This window comes from Saccopteryx leptura, chromosome 9 (genome assembly GCF_036850995.1).
Source record: "Saccopteryx leptura isolate mSacLep1 chromosome 9, mSacLep1_pri_phased_curated, whole genome shotgun sequence".
In the NCBI taxonomy this organism is placed as follows: domain Eukaryota; kingdom Metazoa; phylum Chordata; class Mammalia; order Chiroptera; family Emballonuridae; genus Saccopteryx; species Saccopteryx leptura.
In genome coordinates this window covers 74,915,966-74,937,455 of record NC_089511.1, presented here as the reverse complement: position 1 = coordinate 74,937,455, position 21,490 = coordinate 74,915,966, and the positions used below count along the sequence as shown (strand labels likewise).

The window sequence follows — 21,490 nt, the reverse complement described above, 5'->3', positions numbered from 1 at the left end:
AAAAAATTTTTTTAAGTCAGAAAGTGAGTCTTCCATTACCACACACCTGACCCACAGTTATACAGATCATGTACCACCAAGTTTTCACCATTTATATGGTTTTCCCTTCTTTTATGGTTATAATAATATATTGGCTTTGATGAATAATAAAAGCTTTCACAGAATGATATACGGTTTTCTTTTAACAACTGTTCATACCCAAATGTAACCAATAAGTCCCACTAAGTGCCTGATCTAGAGGTAAGGGGAAAGTCAGAGGAAACAAATAACCCTAATGTCCCTTCTTTCCATTTCTCCCTTATGTTAGGTTCAATAGAATTAAAATAATTATTTAAGATATATGTCTAGTTATGAAAAAAACTTAGGTTCAAAGAAAGAGAAAAAACATGCAAAAGAACCCAGGTACTAAGACAGGTCAATAATCCACAGGGTGGACAGCAGCAGCACTTGTAACCTGGAAAAATAAAAACAAAATACAAAAGGTGAAGAGAAAAAGGAAGCTAAAAGAAGGCCAAAAAAGAAGGGATTAAGCAAAAATGAAAAGAAAAACCTCAGAGACATTGACAACAGTACTGATGATTACCAGAAGGAAAGGGAGGTAGGGAGAGATAGAAAAGGGTAAAGGGCGGATAAATGGTGATGGAAGGACACTTGACTTGGGGTGATGAACACACAATACAATATACAGATGATGTAGTACAGAACTGTACTCCTGAAACTTATATAATTTTATTAAACAATGTTACCCCAATAAAGTTAGTTAAAAAAAAGAGAAAAAAATATTATGGTAAATTCACAGAATAAATAAATGGCAAAGGGAAAAAAAGGAAGTAGGCCCTCATACATTCCTAATTCTTTTAGTTTCTTCAGACCAATTTTAGGTTGACTGAAGTACATACCTCTGCATCTGAACAGTGGAGCTAGGCCCATTCTGTACATCTCCTTGGCCAAACTGGCCATATGCACCCTGGCCACAAGGGACCTGTGCTGTTGAAGATGGAAGTGCCCCTGAAGGTGGGGCTCTTGACACACCTGAGGGTAAAGGACAGAAACTAAGTGATTGCAAAATAACTTTCTCCTCCACCCTGACTGAACAAGGAATGCAAAGCAAGGATCAATAAGCTCAGACCTTCAGTGGCCCAATACCACAGCTTTGTAATGAAAAGGAGACCATCAGCACACACACCTAACTACAGCAGATTTTGAACACTGATGCCCAATCAGAGAGCCTCTATTCTGCTAGACACATATACAAATGAAGCTGTAACCAGACCTACAAGAATGAAGTGCCTCCCTATGATCATCATATACCTACTCTCACTCAATCCAGGACAGTCTAATGTTCTTACCCCAGATTAAAAGTCAATTCTTTTTTTTTTTTTTAAACGTGGGTTTATTTATTTATTTATTTGGGGGTGGGGGGAGAGGCAAGGAGGGAGGAGCAGGAGGCATCAACTCCCATACGTGCGTTGACCAGGCAAGCCCAGGGTTTTGAACCAGTGGCCTCAGCATTCCAGGTCGACGCTTTTATCCACTGCACCACCACAGGTCAGGCCAAAAGTCAATTCTTTTAAAGAAAAAAATCATACCCCAGAAATTAGAAATTTAGAGCATATATGAGAAAGGCAGAACAAAAGACAACCAAGTAACACACTGAACTAGGGTTTTTGTGTGTGTGTGTGTGTTTATTTATTTTTTACAGAGACAGAGAGTGAGTCAGAGAGAGGGACAGACAAACAGGAACGGAGAGATGAGAAGCATCAATCATTAGTTTTTCATTGCACGTTGCAACACCTTAGTTGTTCATTGATTGCTTTCTCATATGTGCCTTGACCACGGGCCTTCAGCAGACCGAGTAACCCCTTGCTGGAGCCAGTGACCTTGGGCTCAAGCTGGTGGAATTTTTTGCTCAAACCAGATGAGCCTGCGCTCAAGCTGGCGACCTCGGGGTCTCGAACCTGGGTCCTCTGCATCCCAGTCTGACGCTCTATCCACTGCGCCACCGTCTGGTCAGGCTGACGTAGGTTTTAAAGAACCTAGTTCTTGGGGAGACTATTCTGCCAACCACCCCTTCATATATTCTACTTATCCTAACCATTTTCTTTTCATCCATTTCTAAGTGTTGACTCTCCCAATAGCACATGGCTCAGAAAAGTGTTCCTGTAGGTTGGAAACTGTTTTTGCCCAAGAGTTCAGTCAAGACTGTTGGCCTGCCCTCCCATGAGTGCTACCACCTATGTCTTCACAAAATCTGGTCTCTATCCTTTTTGCTCATCAGAGCTGCCATCAAAGCTATTTCTACTACCCCAATCATCCTTCCTGCATATTGTCCCCAACTATCCTTCCCACATGAAATGCAGGAAGTTACTCAGCCTATCACTTTGGAAATGATGCTGGCGCTTGTTCAAACATTTGTGGGTTTTTTTGCTCTCCCCTCAGCAGAGATCAGATATTATAGAACCTACCTACATGATGAATCTGAACCTGCTCACTAGCCATCACAGAACCAGATATATTTTCCTCTTAATAACAAAGCTTCCTCTTGAGGCAATGCCAAACTCCATCTTGATAAGCCAGGACTTGACAGATAGGAGGTGGACTCTGTCCAGCCAAAGTCCCAACCCAGAGTAGCCTCTTCCAGAAACCTGAGACCTAATCTCACCATTTCATGAATCATTTTTCAAAGTTATAATTAAAATAGTAATACATACTTGATTTCCTAAATCTCACCTATGCCTCCTTGGTCCTACATACCTTCATGGGATTTACTCTCTTAAAAAGCATAAAGCATTTGGCATACTCTAACTCCTCAAATAGCCTAACCAAAAATCTACTACTAACCATTTTCTAAAAATCCTTATGGATAATCTGTATTGTATTAGCTGCTCTTCTTTTTTTTTTTTTTTTTTTTTTTTTTTTTTAATTCATTTTTAGAGAGGAGAAAGAAAGGGAAAGAGAGAGGGAGGGAGAGAGAGAAAGAGGAGAGAGAGGAGACAGAGACAGAGAGAGAGAGAAGGGGGGAGGAGCTGGAAGCATCAACTCCCATATGTGCCTTGACCAGGCAAGCCCAGGGTTTCGAACCAGCGACCTCAGCATTTCCAGGTCGACGCTTTATCCACTGTGCCACCACAGGTCAGGCTTAGCTGCTCTTCTTGAAAAAGAAATGTAAAAGCCAAATACTGATTTTAAAGCAGCACCAGATAAAGTCTTCTCTCTTTTTCTTTTTTTTCTTTTCTAATACAGAGACAGAAAGAGTCAGAGAGAGGGATAAATAGGGACAGACAGACAGGAACAGAGAGAGATGAGAAGCATCAATCATCAGTTTTTCATTGCAACATCTGAGTTGTTCATTGATTGCTTTCTCATATGTGCCTTGACTGGGGGGGGGGGGCACAACAGACCAAGTAACCCCTTGCTCGAGCCAGTGACCTTGGGTCCAACCTGATAAGCTTTGCTCAAACCAGATGAGCCCACGCTCAAGCTGGCGACCTCGGAGTCTCAAACCTGAGTCCTCCGCATCCCAGTCCGACACTCTATCCACTGCACCACTGCCTGGTCAGGTGATAAAGTCTTCTCTTATTGCTCTGATATTACAGAGCCTCTAAGAATCATAAGAAACTCAAGCAAAGGGAAAGGAATGATATCAACAGAAAGGCACCAAAAATCAGACACACAAACACCCCACTTTTCATCCATGAATTAGCTCGCCACATCCAAGAGTCATTCATTAATAGGCCTGTCTGTCCAATGAGAGGCATTATCAGAATACATGAGAAACAAGTAATTTCAGGGAGACTTCAGGTCAAAAGGAAATATTCAATCCTGGTTACAGGCACTGGAGGAGCTGTAATCACCACCCTTCCATCCATCTGAGAATAATGCAGCCAGATGAGGCTGTACAGGGTGACACACCCATGGGAAATGAACTGACATTAAACATGAAAGATGTGCTCTCACTAGATGTCTTAAGGTAGAAACAGTCACCTTATGTAAAAACAAGAAGGAGCTAATTGCTCACAGGGCTCTCAGTGATCAACAGCCAGATTCATGTTCCTTAATCCCAGTCACCTCAACTCTCTAAGGCAGGGGTCCCCAAACTGCGGCCCCCTGAGACCATTTATCAGGCCCTGCCGCACTTCTGGAAAGTGCACCTCTTTCATTGGTGGTCAGTGAGAGGAGCACATTGACTATCTCATTAGCCAAAAGCAAGCCCATAGTTCCCATTGAAATACTGGTCAGTTTGTTGATTTAAATTTACTTGTTCTTTTTTTAAATATTGTATTTGTTCCCGTTTTGTTTTTTCACTTTAAAATAAAATATGTGCAGTATGCATAGGGATTTGTTCATAGTTTTTTTTTATAGTCCGGCCCTCCAACGGTCTGAGGGACAGTGAACTGGCCCCCTGTGTAAAAAGTTTGGGGACCCCTGCTCTAAGGCAACTTTAGTAGGGCAACACAACCCAACCTAAAAACTATTGATTCCCCTCCTTACTTCAAAGGAAACTTAGAAACATGCCTGGGTGAGGTGTTTGCTGATAGCCTGGTACTGGTCCATTGTAGGATCCACAGGGAGTGGGAGGGGCTGTAGACCCTGATTGCCCACCATAGCTGGATTGATGATATCCTGGGTAGACAGGCTGGGGCTGCCCAAATGGCGGCACAGGTGGAGCTGATTGGTTAACGTTCATTATGAGAGCATCCCCAACTTGATCTCACCTATTAGAGAGACGAGAGAAATTAGTCAAAATCAACTGTCTAAAGAGAGAGCAGATATACAGGGTAGGAAGTAGAGATAAAAATGGACTGACCCTGTCAGGCAGTGATCAGCCTAATTATTCCCACACTCCACAGGATCTTTGTAATTTTCTGCCCCGGCCAGTAGTCAGATTATCTCCCCAAAGTAAGGATTTTGTTACTTTCAACCCCATGCTTTCTATTGTCAAAAGGGTATAAATTTCAACTTCAGATAGGTCCCCTGGAATGGAACAGCAGCCTCCACTCCCCAGTGGTATGATTTCTAGTGTCTAGACACACAAGGAGTCCTGCTACTGATGAACTACTGTAATATTACAGATAGATGAAACAATGTTCCCACTTTCTATTCATTCACCTTAGTATCCAATCATTCAACAAACACTGAATACTCTCTACTGTGCTAGTCGTTTTTAACCACTCAGGCTACATGTCTAAAACAGATAAGGTAAATTCCCTCCCCCTCAAAAGATAAATTTTAGAGTAACTGATTAGAGAAATGACTTTCTTTGGCTAAACTACAATAATCCAAATGCTACTCCACCTCAGTCTTCCCCCCAAAAAGAATGTATGTACCTTAGAATTGAAGCATTAGAATAACGATATGTAAAGGACACCTGAAAGCTCTAGCATGGTACCTATTAGAACTGAGTTCTAATAGGCACAAAAAAATGCTCAATAACACAGTTCAAGAATTAGCAGCAAAATTAAATTTCATGGAAAAAAAAAGATCATACACCTTATCCATCAAGCAGGACTATGAGTATTCCAAATCCCAATGCGCTCCTCCAACTCTCCTGTTTCTGCTCTCCTTATATGCTTGTCATGATTCCAGGCTACCATAAAAATTATTACAATCTTGCCCAGCAACAAAGGAATGAATTAGAAGCCCTTTCCTGTGTCCTTCTAAGAACAGGACTACATGACCACATCTACTCTAAACAGCCTTATCATTCCAACTATCCTACAGACAGAAGGGACCCAGAGAGCAGGAGAGCTCACAGCTGCTGCAGTAGAACAATGGGCCTCTTCCCTTTGCTAGCAAGGGTCATCTTGACTGTAGAAAAGCTGAGCTGCTCCTGGACTGGAACTCTTTAAACTCAGTGCCATCTCAGGCACTGTTCTTCCAAAATCTAACTCACAGGACACAATACTAAGCTTGACAGATGTTCCTTTTCCTTTCATCTTCCTAAAGTCAGTGTAGGGCTGAGGGTGAAAGGAAAGGAGCTTTTTCTCCAGGAAATAATTCCCTCAAACACACACCAGAGTTTGGAGCAGGCTCAAGTTTCCACTCCATTCTGGGTGGACAGTCGAGGGTGACAACCCAGGGGGCGGGGCAAGCTTTCTAGAACTCCGAAAGCAGTCAATCTGTGGAGCTGGGAGCGCTGGGGATCAAGACTGAGAAGCCAAGCTTCCCGGGCCACGATGTGAGAGAGGACTGATCCATTAAGCATGGAGATCGAGCGTCTTGCGCCCTTCAACAGGATCGGAGCAGGAAGCGGAGCCGGAATCTGGGCCAGGAGGAGAGAACGGAGGGTAGGGTCTAAGACTGATCTTGGATTGTGTATGCGTGAGATGAGGGTCTCTCACCCGGCCCCGCCGTAGGACTACTCCCTTCCTTCTCAGACCGAACCCCGATCTGGCCAGTGATACCCCAACCTCTCCTCTTCTTTCCTACCCACCAACCTCCCGATGCCACTCCTCACCCGGCTTCAGATCCAGGTTCGACTTCGTTCCTAACGTCAAGGATCCCAGGCTCCACTTCCGGTTCCGAGGAGGCTGCCGTGCCGCCCCCGGAAGTCCCACCCCTACGCCCCGGGGTCGAACCACTCCTTCTGCCACGTCGGCGTTGGGCACGCGCCCAGAAACCCGGATGTCGCGCATGCGCCACTTTTTTCTCTCATCAGGACCGCCCTTGGGAGGTTTTGCGGATTCTTATGCTTTTCCGCTTTCCAAACGCACACACCAGATACTGTGGTCGCTTTATGGCCCCGCCAATTGAGAAGCAATTGAGAAGACTAAGTCAAACGATCTTTAGTAACGACGCCTCATTCGCCTATGACGTGTTAGTGACCTGTGACCTAGAGGTCACTTGCTGCTGACCCTTGACCGCATTTATTTCCGACTTCGATGTTGTTCTCACCCCTGACCTTTGCCAGTCAGGAGATTTGCCCAACATAAGATAAGGGTTATCTGCCTGACCAGGCGGTGGCGCAGTGGATAGAGCATAGGACTGGGACGCGGAGAACCGAGTTCGAGACCTCGAGGTCGCCAGCTTGAGCGCGGGCTCATCTGGTTTGAGCAAAGCTCACCAGCTTGGACACACGGTCGCTGGCTCGAGCAAGGGGTTACTCAGTCTGCTGTAGCCCCACAGTCAAGGCACATATGAGAAAGCAATCAGTGAACAACTAAGGTGTCGCAACGGAAAACTGATGCTTAATGCTTCTCATCTCTCTCCATTCCTGTCTGTCCCTATCTCTCTCTCTGTCTCTGTAAAAAAAAAAAAAAGATACGGGCTATCTGTGCTTTCGGGCTTCTTGTGTTTGAGTTATGTCACTGCAGTTCTCCATCTTGGGCAATTTAACCTCTGCCTCAGTTTCTTTCATTTGTAAAATGGAGAGACTACTAAATGCCCTTTTATGTTGCCTTTCAAATAGTCACGTTGATTGCCTGGATAAGAGGACCAATCATCCTCCTTTAGGGAGGACAGTCCTTTTGTAAGTGCTATCCTCCCTGGGAAAGTGCCCTCCTACACATCCTCCTTTTTGATAATGGAAGACTAATCTGCAAATGTCTTTATTCAATCGATGCAGAATCGATCATTGTGTGTGATGTGACATATTTGTATCTAAATAAGTACTTTTTTTTTAAATTATCATATTATAGTGTATTATTGTTGCAATGAATAAAATGCTTTTTTTATTTACAGTGTTTTCTTCATTTATTTTTGTCTTTTTCATTGTAAAAAAGTTGGTTACCTTACTCGCACCATAGTAAGCACTCAGTGACAGCTGTTATTAGTTCAACACTTTTATACAGCACCTTGGTTTAGATGTATAGCTACGCCAGAGCCAGATGATCTCTGCTCTCATAATTCCCCTCAACATGTGGAAGAGCGACTTTTTTGAGTAATTATTATCCTGGTGAATAACAATAATTGTAGCTAAAATTTGTATCATTTAAAAATATATACATAACCTGCCCTGGCTGGATGACTCAGTTGGTTAGAGCATTGTCCCAAAGCACAAAGGTTGCTGGTTTGATCCCCAGTCAGGGCACATACAGGAACAGATGTTCCTGTCTCTCTTCTGCTCTCTCCCTTTCTCTAATTTTCAATAAAACAAACATTTTATATATATATGACCTTTAAATAACATTTATTCATTTAATAATTATCTTTGAGCCTGACCAGTGGTGGTACAGTGCATAGAGTGTCAACCTGGGACTCTGAGGTCCCAGGCTCGAAACCCAAAGGTTGCTGGCTTGAGCACCAACTCACCCAGGTTGAGCACAAGCTTATCAGCTCAAGCATAGGGTCACCAGCTTGAGCATGGGATCATCAAAATGATCCCATGGTCACTGTTTGACCCAAAAGGTCACTGGCTTGAGGCCCAAGGTTGCTGGCTTGAGCAAGAGGCCACTGGCTCAGCTGGAGCCCCCCAGTCAAGGCACGTATGAGAAGCAATCAATGAACAATTAAAGTGACACAACTATGAGTTGATGCTTCACATCTCTCTTCCTTTATGTCTCTTTTCTCTCTTGCTAAAGATAATAATAATTATCTTTGAGCACTGCTGTATGCCAAGCCATGATCTTGGGTCTGGGTACACAGTAGTCCAAAAGGTTCTTGTTCTCATATTGTTGACAGTAAATATTAGTTATTCTGAGGCACAGAGTAGTTCATTCATTGAAAAAACTGCACTTGTGCCTGACCATGTGGTTGCGCAGTGGATAGAGTGTCGGACTGGGACACAGAGGACCCAGGTTTGAAACCTCGAGGTTTGCTGAGTGTGGGGTCGCTTGCTTGAGTGTGGGATCATAGACATGACCCCATGGTCGCTGGCTTGAGCCCAAGGTCACTGGGTTGAGCCCAAGGTCACTGGCTTGAGCAAGGTGTCACTCACTCTGCTGTAGCCCCCCAGTCAAGGCACATATGAGAAAGCAGTCAATGAACAACTAAAAGGAGCTGCAACGAAGAACTGATGCTTATCTCTCTCTCCATTCCTGCCTGTCTGTCGCTACCTGTCCCTCTCTCTGACTCTTTCTCTGTCTCTGTCTCTGTCACAAACAAAAAAAAACTGCACTTGTAGTCTGTGCTATAAGCTATTTTAAGCATTGACCATACTTTAGTAAATGATCAATTATTCCTGTCATTAGAAATTTATAGTCGAGGTCAGTGGTTCTCAAAGTGTGATCCTGGGATCAATAGTATCAATATCACCTGAGAACCTGTTAGAACTACAAATTTCAGACCCACCCTAGACATATTAAATCAGAAATTCTTGAGGTGAGCCCAGCAAACTATGGTTTAATAGGCCCTCCAAATGATTCCTTTTGCACACTGAAGATTGAAACTCAATAGTCTAGGTTAGTGACTTGCCAGATTCAATAACATTGTTGAATACCTACCATAGGCTGGGACCTTTGCTAAGTATTTTCACAAAATTTATCCCATTTAACTCATATCAGCATAGGAAAGTTGGTAGCCTCTGTCTCGCTTAAGGTTGTACTCCTAGTAAGCAGTAGAGCCTAAACTCAGTTTCCTGATAGAGACCGATGTATTCCACTTTATTGATTTTTTTTATTATTATTTTTCTGAAGTTGGAAACGGGGAGGCAGTCAGAGAGACTCCCGCATGCGCCCAACCAGGATCCACCCGGCATGTCCACCAGGGGGCAATGCTCTGTCCATCTGGGGCATTGCTCTGTTGCAACCAGAGCCATTGTAGCGCCTGAGGCAGAGGCCATGGAGCCATCCTCAGTGCCCTGGCCAACTTTGCTCCAATGGAGCCTCAGCTGCGGGAGGGGAAGAGAGAGATAGAGAGGAAGGAGAGGGGGGAGGGGTGGAGAAGCAGATGGGCGCTTCTCCTGTGTGCCCTGGCCGGGAATCGAACCCGGGACTCCCGCACGCCAGGCCAACGCTCTACCACTGAGCCAACCAGCCAGGGCTCATTTTATTGATTTCTGTATCCCCACTTTGGTTCTCAATCTTGGCTGCATATTAGAATCATCTGTGGTGATTTTTAAAATGCCAATACCAGGGCCCTGGCTGGGTAGTTCAGCTGGTTAGAGCAATATGCCAAGGTTGCAGGTGCAGTCCCTGGCCAGAACACACACAAGAATCAACCAATGAACACATAAATAAGTGAAACAACAAATTGATATTTCTCTCTCTCCCTTCCTCTCACTCCAAAATCAATAAAAGAATTTTTAAATAAATAAAATGGCAATACCAGGTACCAAACCAATAAAATCAGAATCCTTAAGACTAAGGCTTAAGAATATGTATATATTTACATTGATAGATTATTTCATTACACTATCATCTAATTCTATAGGCTGTCTTATTTTAGGGAACCAGTAGCTTTAAAAGTTTTCTAGGTAATTCTAATGTGCACTGAGAGTTCAATGAAAGCCACTGGTATAGCATAATGGTTTTCATATAGCTAACATATAAAGTGTTTATCAATGGATATTTAGATACTCTTTTTACTAATGAGGTCAAGTAAATGCCCAAGGTCACTCAGCTAATAAATGATAGAACAAGAATCCAAGTCCAGAACTGATTCTGTATTCTAAGTGTTTTCTATGACTATATACACCAAGGGAAACAGCATTTTACACACTAGCGGAACAGTTATTCCAGGAAACGCTGTAGCCTTTGGTAATTACAGCATCATATGTTTTATAACAGAGATCTCTTAATATAAGGTACAATCATGTAATGTAAACCTTAAAATAAGTAGGGATTTTATTATTAACATGGGTCATCATTTTTATGCACACCTATCTGTATTCACTTTTCCATGACCACCTATGTATGGTAAGAAGTAATTTAACTTAGTGAACATTTATTGAGCACTATTTACATTCATCCTTGTTTTGTGGAAGGATGTTTATTGGCTGTTGCACACAGTCCTTGCCTTCAAGTTTCTCACAATCTAAGAGAGGAAACAGACATATAAACAAACTATAATATTGGCTGAGAAATACAACAATAAAAATATGTTGATACATCTGTTGCCCAGAGGAAGAAAAACCTATTATATATGTAGGGAGTCAGGAGATGGACACAAAGGCTTTATGGAACCGGCAACAGTTCAGCTGTAGCAAGGCTGATCAGAATTCCTCTACATTGCACCCAGCACTGCAGTGGGATATAGATCTCCATTTTGATTAATAGGTGGATTCATGCATGAAGGGGGCACTCTTTTCTGGGGAGCTTGAGAACTTGTGGGACAAACACAGCCATTTCTTGCTCTGGAATTGAAGCCCCTGCCTCTGTCACTTTGAAATGAGCTTTGGAGGAAAGTAGTTGGAATTAGTTCACAATCCAATCAGGGAAGACACAGTCCCTGAAAGAGTACACATGAGTTATAGAGCCCAGAGAGCTAGTGCCCTGAGTGTTGACTAAAAGGCCCCTGCAGGAGAATGGGGGACAGGGGAGGGCAGAAGTTTTTTCTATAATTAACTCTGGGAGTAATACAGCTGGGGGAGGGAGCAGAGCACAGCCGGCAACTATTTTGAGCACAACTCCGATTGACAGGACACATGTGCTGGACTGTACTGATCCCAGGGCCAAGTTGCCTGCCTGCGGTGTGTGGTGTTTGTGTGTGTAGCGGGGGGGGTGGGGTGGGGGGGGTGGAGGCCTAGGGTAGCAGGAGCAGGACAGCCAGCCAGACAGGCCGGACGGGGTACCAGCACCTCGACTTCTCTCCCTGGGACACTGTCCAAACTCCAAGGGCCATAGTCCAACCTGAGCGATGGGTGCTGAGGAGGAGTTGCTGGTCACATTGTCAGGGGGAGCCCCCTGGGGCTTCCGACTTCAGGGGGGGGCCGAGCAGAGGAAACCCTTACAGGTGTCCAAGGTAAGGGAGAGCCCCTATATGGAGGTTTCAGGGAAAGAGGGAATCTAAGGGAATCTGGGAAGTCATGTGGTAGCCTATGGGGGAGAAGTGGGAGGTTGTAAAGAAAAGGAGTGGGGTGGGTAGGTGGGCAGGGAAGCATGCTAAAGTTTGGTTGGGGGAGTAGTGTCTGAGCACACGCTTCTTGTGGGGGCGGGGGCTATTAGAAAGGGAATTCCTGGCTTCTGGTAGCAGAGAAAAAGAAAGATGTCTGTCTGAGTTCCTTGCAGCACCATAGCAGCAGAGGCCCAGGTTTTGCCTCCAGTCTATTCTCCTGGGTCTGTGCCTCTACTCCAAACTCCAGGAATGTAGGGAAGGTTCTAATTTCTCTCTAACTAAATTGATATGTGGTGAGCTGAGCTGTCTTGCCCAGCCCAGCCCTGTCCTGCCCTGCCCTGCCTTCAGTGCTCTTTTTTCTCCATGCCAGGTCCTTTCTCACTAGGCAAGACTCTTTTTTTGGTGGTAGGAGGGTAATGGCAAGATCGGGCCTGTCAGATGAAATTGTTACCCTTTTGGTTTCACCATACAGGCTTAATTTTCTCAACTGTAAAATATGGGTAATAATTGTACCTACCTACCTACCTCATAGAACCATTCTAAGGATTAAATGCAGTAACACATGTTGAGTGCTTAGCACCATGCCTAACATCTAGGAAGCACTCAGTAAATGATAGCCACCATGGCACACATATACACACACAATCACAGTCTGCAGAATCTGCAGGCTACCTCCAATCTGGAATACTGTTCTAAAATTTTGATTATGTAGATAATAGTGCTTGGGATTCCATGGCTAGGCAAGAACTGTTGGCTAATACAGATATAGTCAATTTTGGAGGAAAATCTTATAAAACCACCATTTCAAGTACCTGCCCTCCCCCAATTCTCATTCAGTAATTATCCTACTTCCTCTCATATGATGTATTACTCCCTCCACTCTGCACCTCCTCCCTCTAGACAGACCCACTCACCTACAGCCCCATGCCCCTCTTCACCCTTTCTTACTCTACAAAGGAAAATCACACATGGGTCCTTCCTGTCCTAACTCCTTTCATTCTATTCCCCCTTGGAGCCTTCTCTCACCTACAGTCTCTCCTCCAACACCTTTTCAGATCCGAAGACGGAGCCAGGCTGGCAGAGTAGGACTCCGAGAGAGGGACCAGCTTTTGGCCATCAATGGGGTCTCCTGCACCACCCTCTCTCATGCCAGTGCCATGAGCCTCATTGATGCCTCAGGGAATCAACTTGTTCTCACTGTGCGGAGGTATGGAACCCTCCTAATCCAACCCTGTCCCCCTAGTCCAAGTTTCCCACTGCCTGACTAGGCTCTGGGTCTTACTGGCCTGGCTTCAGCAATTAACAACTACCCATGTCTGTTTGTGTGTTACTGCTAGAGTATAGAAGTTAATGTAGGCCCCACAAAGGGATTAACTGTATCTGTAATTAAGGGGTGGGGTGTCAATTATGTATTTGAATGTGTGGGCCTCCTTTGACCCCTTGCCTGTCTCATCATCATATCTCCCTGAAAGCCCATTTCTACTCACAGCCCTCTAAGCATATTTGCCTCCCAGTTTGTCTTCAGATACCCATTCTTCCCAGGCCATTCCGTCTATATCCCTTTTCTCCCCTTACCTCCTTCTCCTATTCCCTCTAGATCTCTCTAGCTGTCAGTTATCCAGCCCATTTCTCAACTTCTGTCATCTTTCCCAGGGTAGAGGATGAAAGGCCTTTGCGATCTCCATCCCCTGGTGAGCTTCAGGTGCTGTCACCCTTATCTCCACTGAGTCCTGAGCCCCCTGGTGCTCCAGTTACTCAGTCCCTTCAGCCTGGGAGCCTCCTCTCACCCCCTGACAGTGAGGCTTACTATGGTGAGACAGACAGTGATGCCGATGGTCCTGCCACCCAGGAGAAGCACCGCCGACCACGACGCCGAGGCCCCACACGGCCCACCCCTCCGGGAGCCCCACCTGATGAGGTCTACCTGTCTGACAGTCCTGCAGAGCCGGCACCTGCTATACCTGGTTCTTCCAACCAGGGTGACAGCCGTGTGAGCTCCCCATCCTGGGAGGATGGGGCAACCCTTCAACCACCCCCAGCCGAAGCCCTGCTGTTGCCCCATGGTCCCCTCCGGCCTGGCCCTCATCTCATCCCCATGGTGGGGCCTGTTTCCCACCCGGTGGCAGAAGACCTTACTACCACCTACACCCAGAAGGCCAAGCAAGCCAGTGAGTGCCTGAACTCTTTTACCATCACCAGAATCTTTTTTTTTTTTTAATTATTTTTATTTATTTATTCATTTTAGAGGAGAGAGAGAGAGAGAGAGAGAAGGGGGAGGAGCTGGAAGCATCAACTCCCATATGTGCCTTAACCGGGCAAGCCCAGGGTTTTGAACCGGCAACCTCAGCATTCCAGGTCGAGGCCAGAATCTTTTTTTAAAATTGATTTGAGAGAGAGAGAGGAAAAGAAGAGAGAGAGAGAGAGAGAGAGAGAGAGAGAGACAGGAACCTTGCTCTTTTCCTGCATGTGCCCTAACTGAGATCAAACTGGCAACCTCTGCCACTTTGGGATGAAGCTCCAACCAACCAGGGCCGTAGCCTTAATCTTTTAATCTGAGCCCTAAATCTGCCCCTTTATAACCATACCTTATGCTTCACCTGGTTATAGTGCTAGGGACAAGTGGAGAAGAGTGATGAGTAGGAGGAAATAATTATTCTCATGATCTCCATTATTTCTGTTGTTTGAACTAGTGTGACAAAAAGATACAGGTGGTTCAACCCAAATCAGAACAGGTTAAGTAGGAAAGTTGGAAATGGACAAGAATCAATGAAGGGTTTGATTGTTGTCATTGCTGTAATTTTGCTAGGTGCCAAACATAGTGCAGGGAAGTATTTGGAAGCAGGGTATGGCTACAGGGGCTTTTCAATGTTAATTGTAAGCATAGAATCAGAGCTACCATTGACATTTGTAAATTTAATTAGTATTCCTGGGGACCAGGAAGGTATGGGATAGTCATGAGTCCCTAGGAAATAGAAGAGGGAGGGATCTTTAGTGCTTTATCTCAGGCAAGAATGTAGGCCTGGGCAGAAAAAAACAGTTCCACTTATCTCAAGCTCTTGTCTATTTTTGATGTGAGCCACAGACCAAGGTCTAAGAGTGAACTCTCTCCCTGTCCTATGCCTCCCATGCCTCTCCCCCAGAGCCCTTTCCTGTCACCTTGGAAATTTCAGGATCACTCCTCTTGTTCACATCTCTCGTTCTTCCCCTCTACCATTCTGATTCCTGATTCACAGAATTTTGTGTCTCTAAGTCTGGATTAGAGGCTAAGGATATGGCATTTTAGAGTCTGACATCCCTGAGAATGTCCACTCTACCACAAAGAAATTCCAGATGCATGCCCAGGATCCCATGCTTATCCCAAATTCTCATTTTAGCACTCTCTCCCTTCCCATCATGCTGGGTGAGACTGTTGTTAGTAGCTTAGGGATATTTTTAGCCAACCAGACCTCATTGTCCAGTGGGGTGGAATGGGGGGAAGGGTAGGGCAGGTGCCCACGTCTATCACACTGGGGCTTGTGGAACAGGCCAGAGAAGGGAGAGGGATAGCCTCCAAAAATAGCATAGTGAGCTCATTCAGCTGCCAGCTCTGGGAACAAGACAAAGGGGCTTTAAAAGGCATGGGGGGTGGCTCAAGCTGGTCCTGCTCCAGCCAACACTGCCTTTCTCGGTATGGAGACCTTTGAGCCCATCAACCAAGAGTCCCTCAGCCAAGCCAGCTCCAACAAAGCCCCAGGCCCAGTTCCTGAGCTACAGGACCCATTCTATGCAGGTACTACCTTCCTATAGCCAAGAGAGTTCTGGGATCTAGAATGGAGAGGAATACATCAACAGTGTAGGAAGGGTGGCTTTGGGAAAGGTCTTACTCCCTTACCTGTCCCTCCTTTTTGCCTTCCTCATCCTTCTTTTCTAAAGAAAGTTTCATGGCCCCTTTCTCAGAATGGGCTAATGCTATCTATGTTCACATGTCAAATTTGTAACCGCATGAGCTATAGAAAACTCAAAGGGAGAGTGCGTATGAGAAAAGTATGAATAACCAGTAAATATATTAAGGCTTGTATGTGGGAGAAAATATGTAAGAACAAGGAAATGTCTGTATACAGGTGTAGCTAGTATCAAGAAAGCTTTGATAGTAACAGCTATTCACAGTGACACTTATGGTTGCTGTTAAATGCTAAAGTTACCTACATTATCTCACTTAATCCTCATAGCAAACCTACGAGGTAGCTATTATCTTTCTTATTTACAGATGAGGAAACTGAAGTTCAGTGAAGTAACTCTCCCCAAACCCAAAAACCTAAACTGAAGTCTGACTTCAATGACTGTCTCTCATTCACAGTGGTATTCTGTGGTATAAATGTTGGGATGGGTACAACAATGAGAGCACTAATTAGAAAATAGTTTGGTATCTTGAGTAGAAATTAGATGAAATTTCAAGAATTTTTCAGGAGGAACTGGGGATCATGGATCAAATAGTATCCATGTCCAAAGCAGGGTCCCAGAAGCAGAGCAGCCTCTCCCATTTCCTGGCCCCACCTCCCAGGCCCCACATGCATGGAAAGCCCTGCCCTGCCTCCCCGTAGTATATAATCCTTTTGTGCCTGCCTGAGCTTTCTACCTAGAAGGCTGACCCTTAAAGACTATCCCACTCCCACCCTCAGCTGGGGGAAAAGGTAAATATATTTAGCCAATGAACTTGAGGTATCCTAAAGATTTGGAGAATTGCCTTGGAGAGCAATACTGGGCTTTTCTAGCATCTCTGCTCTGAGGCTATCCCTGGCTGTGAGTAGCAGGGCTGTGAGGCACAGAGAAGTGAATGGCAGGGGTCTGAGGCATAGAAGAGTGCCCTGGCAGTTGGAAAGCCAATACCAGCTCTAAAATTTTATCCAAACTGTTAGGAAAAGGATCTTTGTAGGGGGAACTCTGGGATGAAGGGCCATCTGGAGAGTGCATGTGTGTGAGTATATTCAAGTGACTCTGTGTTTTTGTGTAAACACACATTTGTATATACATGTGTGAACTAGGGTATATATAAGCTGGGGTAAATGAGAGTAAAGTACACGAGAAAATATGCTCATAGCTGGCTTTCAGTAGACCCATATTCTTGTTAAAATGATATGTAGTGGGAGTTACTTCTATGAATGTATATGATGTGGACTGCATGATGGGGATGGAATCGTGAATGAAGATCCTTGTTGCTAAGGATTCTGTGTCCTTATCATAGGGGTAAGGAAATAAATCCCGAAATTTCTGAGAAGCACTCTAATATGGTCTCTGTGGTGGGAGAAAATTGTTCCTTCTCATCTTTTCTCTCTCTGGGACCTGCCTTATCTTTCTGCCTGGGAAGTGCCCTCCCCCAACCCCACTGGGCGCATCCAGCCAGGACTGGAGGCAGGCAGGGGAGGAATGTGTGTGGGGTGGATAAGGGCACATCTCTGGGAAGATGGAAGCAGCTCAGAGGGAGGAGAGGTTAGGAGAGCTGTGGTCAGAGTGGTGTTAGGGCAGCCAACAGGACTCTGTCTTCCTTTTAACTGTCCTTGATTTCACCTTTCAACCTCCACTCTGCCCCCAACTCAGAGAACTTTGCCACAAGCAGGAGACATTGCGGGTTTGGCCAGTGAAAAGCCAGGAGGCAGGAGGGCTGAGGGAGCTGGCTGCAGCGGTGGGAGTGAAAGCCTTGGGTAATAGGACTAGAATCGGCTCACTAATCTTTCTTCCTCCTGGCCTCCTCAGAACTGCAGCGGGCAGAGAGCCTTCAAGAGAAGAGTGTGAAGGAGGCTAAGACCAAATGCCGAACGATTGCATCCCTGCTAACTGCAGCCCCCAACCCCCACTCCAAGGGGGTGCTTATGTTTAAGAAAAGACGGCAGAGAGCCAAGAAATACACTCTAGTGAGTTTTGGGTCTGCGGCTGGGACAGGCGTTGAGGAGGAAGACGGGGTCCCTCCAACGAGCGAATCCGAGCTGGACGAGGAGGCCTTCTCTGACGCCCGCAGCCTCACCAACCAGTCTGACTGGGACAGCCCTTATCTGGACATGGAGCTGGGCAGACCGGGCTCAGGAGCAGCAGAGGGCCAGGGCCCGGGGCTGGGAGGGCAGCTGAGTGAGGCCTCCGGGAGAGGGGTCCAGTTGTTTGAACAGCAACGCCAGCGCGCAGTCTCCAGCACCCAGGAGCTGGCCGGTGAGGGTCCAGCAGCCATGCTCAACGGGACCGGCCAGCAGTCACCACCTCGGGCCCAGAGCGCTCCGCCGGAGGCGGCGGTGCTGCTCCAGTCGCTAAGCCCTTTGGCCAGCCCCAGACCCTTCCTCCCAGGCGGTGGAACCCCTACCCCAGCTCCAAGCATCTTTAACCGGTCAGCCAGGCCCTTTACTCCAGGCTTACAAGGGCAGCGGCCAGGTACCACCACCTCGGTCATTTTCCGGCCGCTGGCCCCCAAGAGGCCGGATGAAGGCCGGGGAGGCCTCAGCCCCACCCCACCGCCTTTCTTGTCCTCGCCTCAGGGGCCCACCCCTCTGCCCAGCTTCACCTCAGGGGTTCCCAGCTACGTGTCAGCCTCCAGCTCCCCCAGCACCCCACGCTCTTCGGGCCCCGTGACGGCCACTAGCTCCCTGTATATTCCAGCCCCCAATCGTCCGGTTACGCCAGGCGGGGCCCCAGAGCCCCCCGCTCTCCCTAGCACCGCTGCCATGACCTCCACCGCTTCTATCTTCCTATCAACGCCTCTGCGACCCGCTGCGCGCCCAGAGGCGCCCGCCGCAGGCCCCATGGCCCCGGAGCCTCCCAGCGCCCGCGAGCAGCGCATCTCGGTGCCGGCTGCTCGCACCGGCATCCTCCAAGAGGCTCGGCGTCGGGGGACCCGGAAGCAGATGTTCCGGTCGGGAAACGAGGAAATGAAGAACTCGCCCAACCCCGAGCTGCTATCGCTGGTGCAGAACCTGGATGAAAAACCCCGGGCCGGGGGAGCTGAATCTGGTCCAGACGAGGATGCTCTGAGCCTCGGGGCTGAAGCCTGCAACTTCATGCAGCCACCAGGGGGCAGGAGTTACAAGACCCCGCCTCACGTGACACCTAAAACCCCGCCTCCAATTAATCCCAAGACCCCGCCCCCTGTGGCTCCTAAGACTCCACCCCCAGTGGCTCCTAAACCCCCGTCTCGAGGGTTCTCTGATGGGCTAGTGAACGGGGCAGCCCCCTCTGCTGGAATTCCTGAGCCACCAAGGCTTCAGGGTAGGGGTGGGGAGCTGTTTGCCAAGAGGCAAAGCCGAGCCGACAGGTACGTGGTGGAAGCTACACCTAGTCCTGCCTTTGGGCCTCGGCCCCGAAGCCCTTCTCCTACTCCCTCACTGCCCCCTTCCTGGAAATATTCACCCAACATCCGTGCCCCACCTCCTATTGCTTACAACCCACTGCTCTCACCCTTTTTCCCCCAAACTGCCCGAACTCTCCCTAATAAGGCCCAATCCCAGGGGCCGCGGGCAACCCCCAAGCAGGGCATCAAGGCTTTGGATTTTATGCGACACCAGCCCTACCAACTGAAAACTGCCATGTTCTGTTTTGATGAAGTTCCCCAAACTTCTGGCTCCACCTCCTCAGGGCCCCCCAAAACTGCCAGAATCCAGGAGATCCGCAGATTTTCCACTCCAGCACCCCAGCCCACTGCAGAGCCCCTGGCTCCCACTGTTCTTGCCCCCCGAGCTGCCACTACATTGGATGAGCCCATCTGGAAGGCAGAGCTGGCCACAGCCCCTCTCCTTAGCACAACCCCTATTCCAGAGTCTCCCAGGGGTCTTGGGACCTCCCCCAGCTCCTGTGGCTTCCAGGTAGCCAGGCCCAGGTTTTCAGCCACCAGAACGGGATTGCAGGCTCATGTGTGGAGGCCTGGGGCAGGCCACCACTGAGTAGGGCACAGCTTCCAGGACCAAGGAGAGGTGGAACATGCAGTTCTTAAAGTTGCTTCTCCTATACAGCATACCCCCTCTCTCAGGCATCTGGAGGCTAAATTCCCTCCTGCCAGAGATAGTTTTGAATTTGCTATCCCATTCCCTGGCTTCCTCCTGGCTTCCAACCTACCTGCTGCTTTCCAACCTAATATCTCTGCTTTGGTATCTGTGTTTCTCTTTGTCTCTATAGTTCCTTGCCTGGATCTCTGTCTTTATCTCGAGGTCTCTGCACCCATATCCCCCACTGGTCTCTATTTCTCTACTTTGTTCTTTTCTCTGTGAGCCTAAATGTTCAACGAGAAGCACATAGGGAAGCTACCACTGAGAACTCAAGCAAGAAGCTCATCAACCAGCAGGCAGCAAAAGAACTGAATCAGTCCTTGTTTGCTCTAAAGTTGCTCTCTACTCCTCACTTTTCCCAAACTTGGCTGGCATATACCTAGGCATGTATGTGTGCACGTGTGTATGTGCCAGTGTGTGTGTATGTGTGTGTGTGTGCATGCGTGCACAGATGTGCTCTGCTGTCTTTGAGGCAAGAGTAAGAGGAGAGATCTAAATAAAGATCCAATGTGGGTCTCACCCTTGTGTTAATAAAAGAAGGTGAGAGAAAGAGATTCACTAGAGTTAAAGACTAGTGCCTGTAGCTGGTATACAGCATCCTGTGAAACTCATGTAGTATGAGGAGACTTGAAGGACTAGGACAGTTTGTATGGGCTGAGTTATACCAGCTAGACTGGGAATCGAACTAAGAATTCTATTCCTCAGGATTTCAGACAGCAACTTAAGAGGCCCATGCTGAGCAACAAGCACCCAGGAAGTGAACAAAAGGAGAATGAAGAAATCATCGGCTTCATTGCCTCATAAACCTAAGGCAGACAGAAAGAAAAGAGCCATGGTGTATAAAGTGAGGCAGAACTAGAAGCAGAGCAGAAATGAATGAAATCGACTGAGCCACAAAGAGAAGCATGGTGAGAGAGAGTGAGAACAAAAGAGAAGCATAGTGAGAGAGAGTGAGAACAGTTTTCGGAGAGAGTAAAGTAAGGTAACAAGAAACCAGCCGTGTACAAGAGGGGATTGGGGAAAATGTGAGGGAAAAGATGTACTTGTTAAAGAGGATGATGGTAGGGGATGTGAGAGTATATATTGAGTGTTGAAAAAAAAAAACCAGTTGGTATCTGTGCTACCTCCTTTGAGTCTGTCCCTCTGTCTTCTGCAGCTCGTCCTGACTGCTTGGGAAAGGGCGAGGAAATACCCAAAGTCAAACCTCTTTTCAGTCTTACCCTGTCCCTCAAACCCTAGCTCTTGTTCCTTTCTAGCTTCAGGTCCAGATCTCTGACTCCCCTCTCAACATGACTACCAAGGGTCACATTAGCTGCTTGATCTGGAAATTGACCATTTCCTTTGCATATTGGGTGTGAGTCACAGTACTTTTGTTTGTGCACAAGAATAAATTTATATCCCACACTTTTTGTTGCTGTCATCTCTTTTAGGGTTATACCCAAATCCTGATCTCCCCTAGATCTTCTCTAACTCATTCCCATGATTTCCTAATTCCTGACTACTTTCTCCATTTCTGCCCTCCTATTTTTCACTTTTTTGACATATTTCCTGGCCTCTTGCTC

The 21,490-nt window shown here is 46.8% G+C and overlaps 2 protein-coding genes across 7 annotated transcripts in view; one reads left to right on the top strand and one right to left on the bottom strand.

The window, feature by feature from the left end:
- SEC24C (SEC24 homolog C, COPII coat complex component) overlaps positions 1-6,973 on the bottom strand; it is a 28,187-nt gene extending 21,214 nt beyond the window's left edge. Inside the window, exons 1-4 of one of the 5 annotated variants that reach the window (XM_066350104.1) lie at positions 6,458-6,973; positions 6,015-6,262; positions 4,516-4,715; positions 900-1,032 (exon numbers count right to left, since the gene is read on the bottom strand). In XM_066350104.1, the coding sequence (XP_066206201.1) occupies positions 900-1,032; positions 4,516-4,687 (305 nt within the window). In that variant the 5' untranslated portion in view covers positions 4,688-4,715; positions 6,015-6,262; positions 6,458-6,973. Of the gene's footprint in view, positions 1-899; positions 1,033-4,515; positions 4,716-5,490; positions 5,741-6,014; positions 6,263-6,457 lie in introns of those variants that run through there. The other 4 variants (XM_066350103.1, XM_066350106.1, XM_066350107.1 and 1 more) reach the window with 4 other exon arrangements.
- A 4,668-nt stretch (positions 6,974-11,641) lies between these two features.
- Positions 11,642-21,332, top strand: SYNPO2L (synaptopodin 2 like). 2 transcript variants are annotated; one of them, XM_066348383.1, is made up of 4 exons: positions 11,642-11,838; positions 12,987-13,138; positions 13,585-14,099; positions 17,662-21,332. In XM_066348383.1, the coding sequence occupies exons 1-4, from the start codon at positions 11,734-11,736 to the stop codon at positions 19,824-19,826; spliced, it is 2,937 nt and encodes a 978-aa protein (XP_066204480.1). In that variant the 5' UTR covers positions 11,642-11,733; the 3' UTR covers positions 19,827-21,332. The 2 variants fall into 2 exon arrangements, with proteins under 2 accessions (XP_066204480.1, XP_066204481.1); XM_066348384.1 differs by lacking the exons at positions 11,642-11,838; positions 12,987-13,138; positions 13,585-14,099 and adding an exon at positions 14,374-15,700.
- Positions 21,333-21,490: the final 158 nt, after the last annotated feature.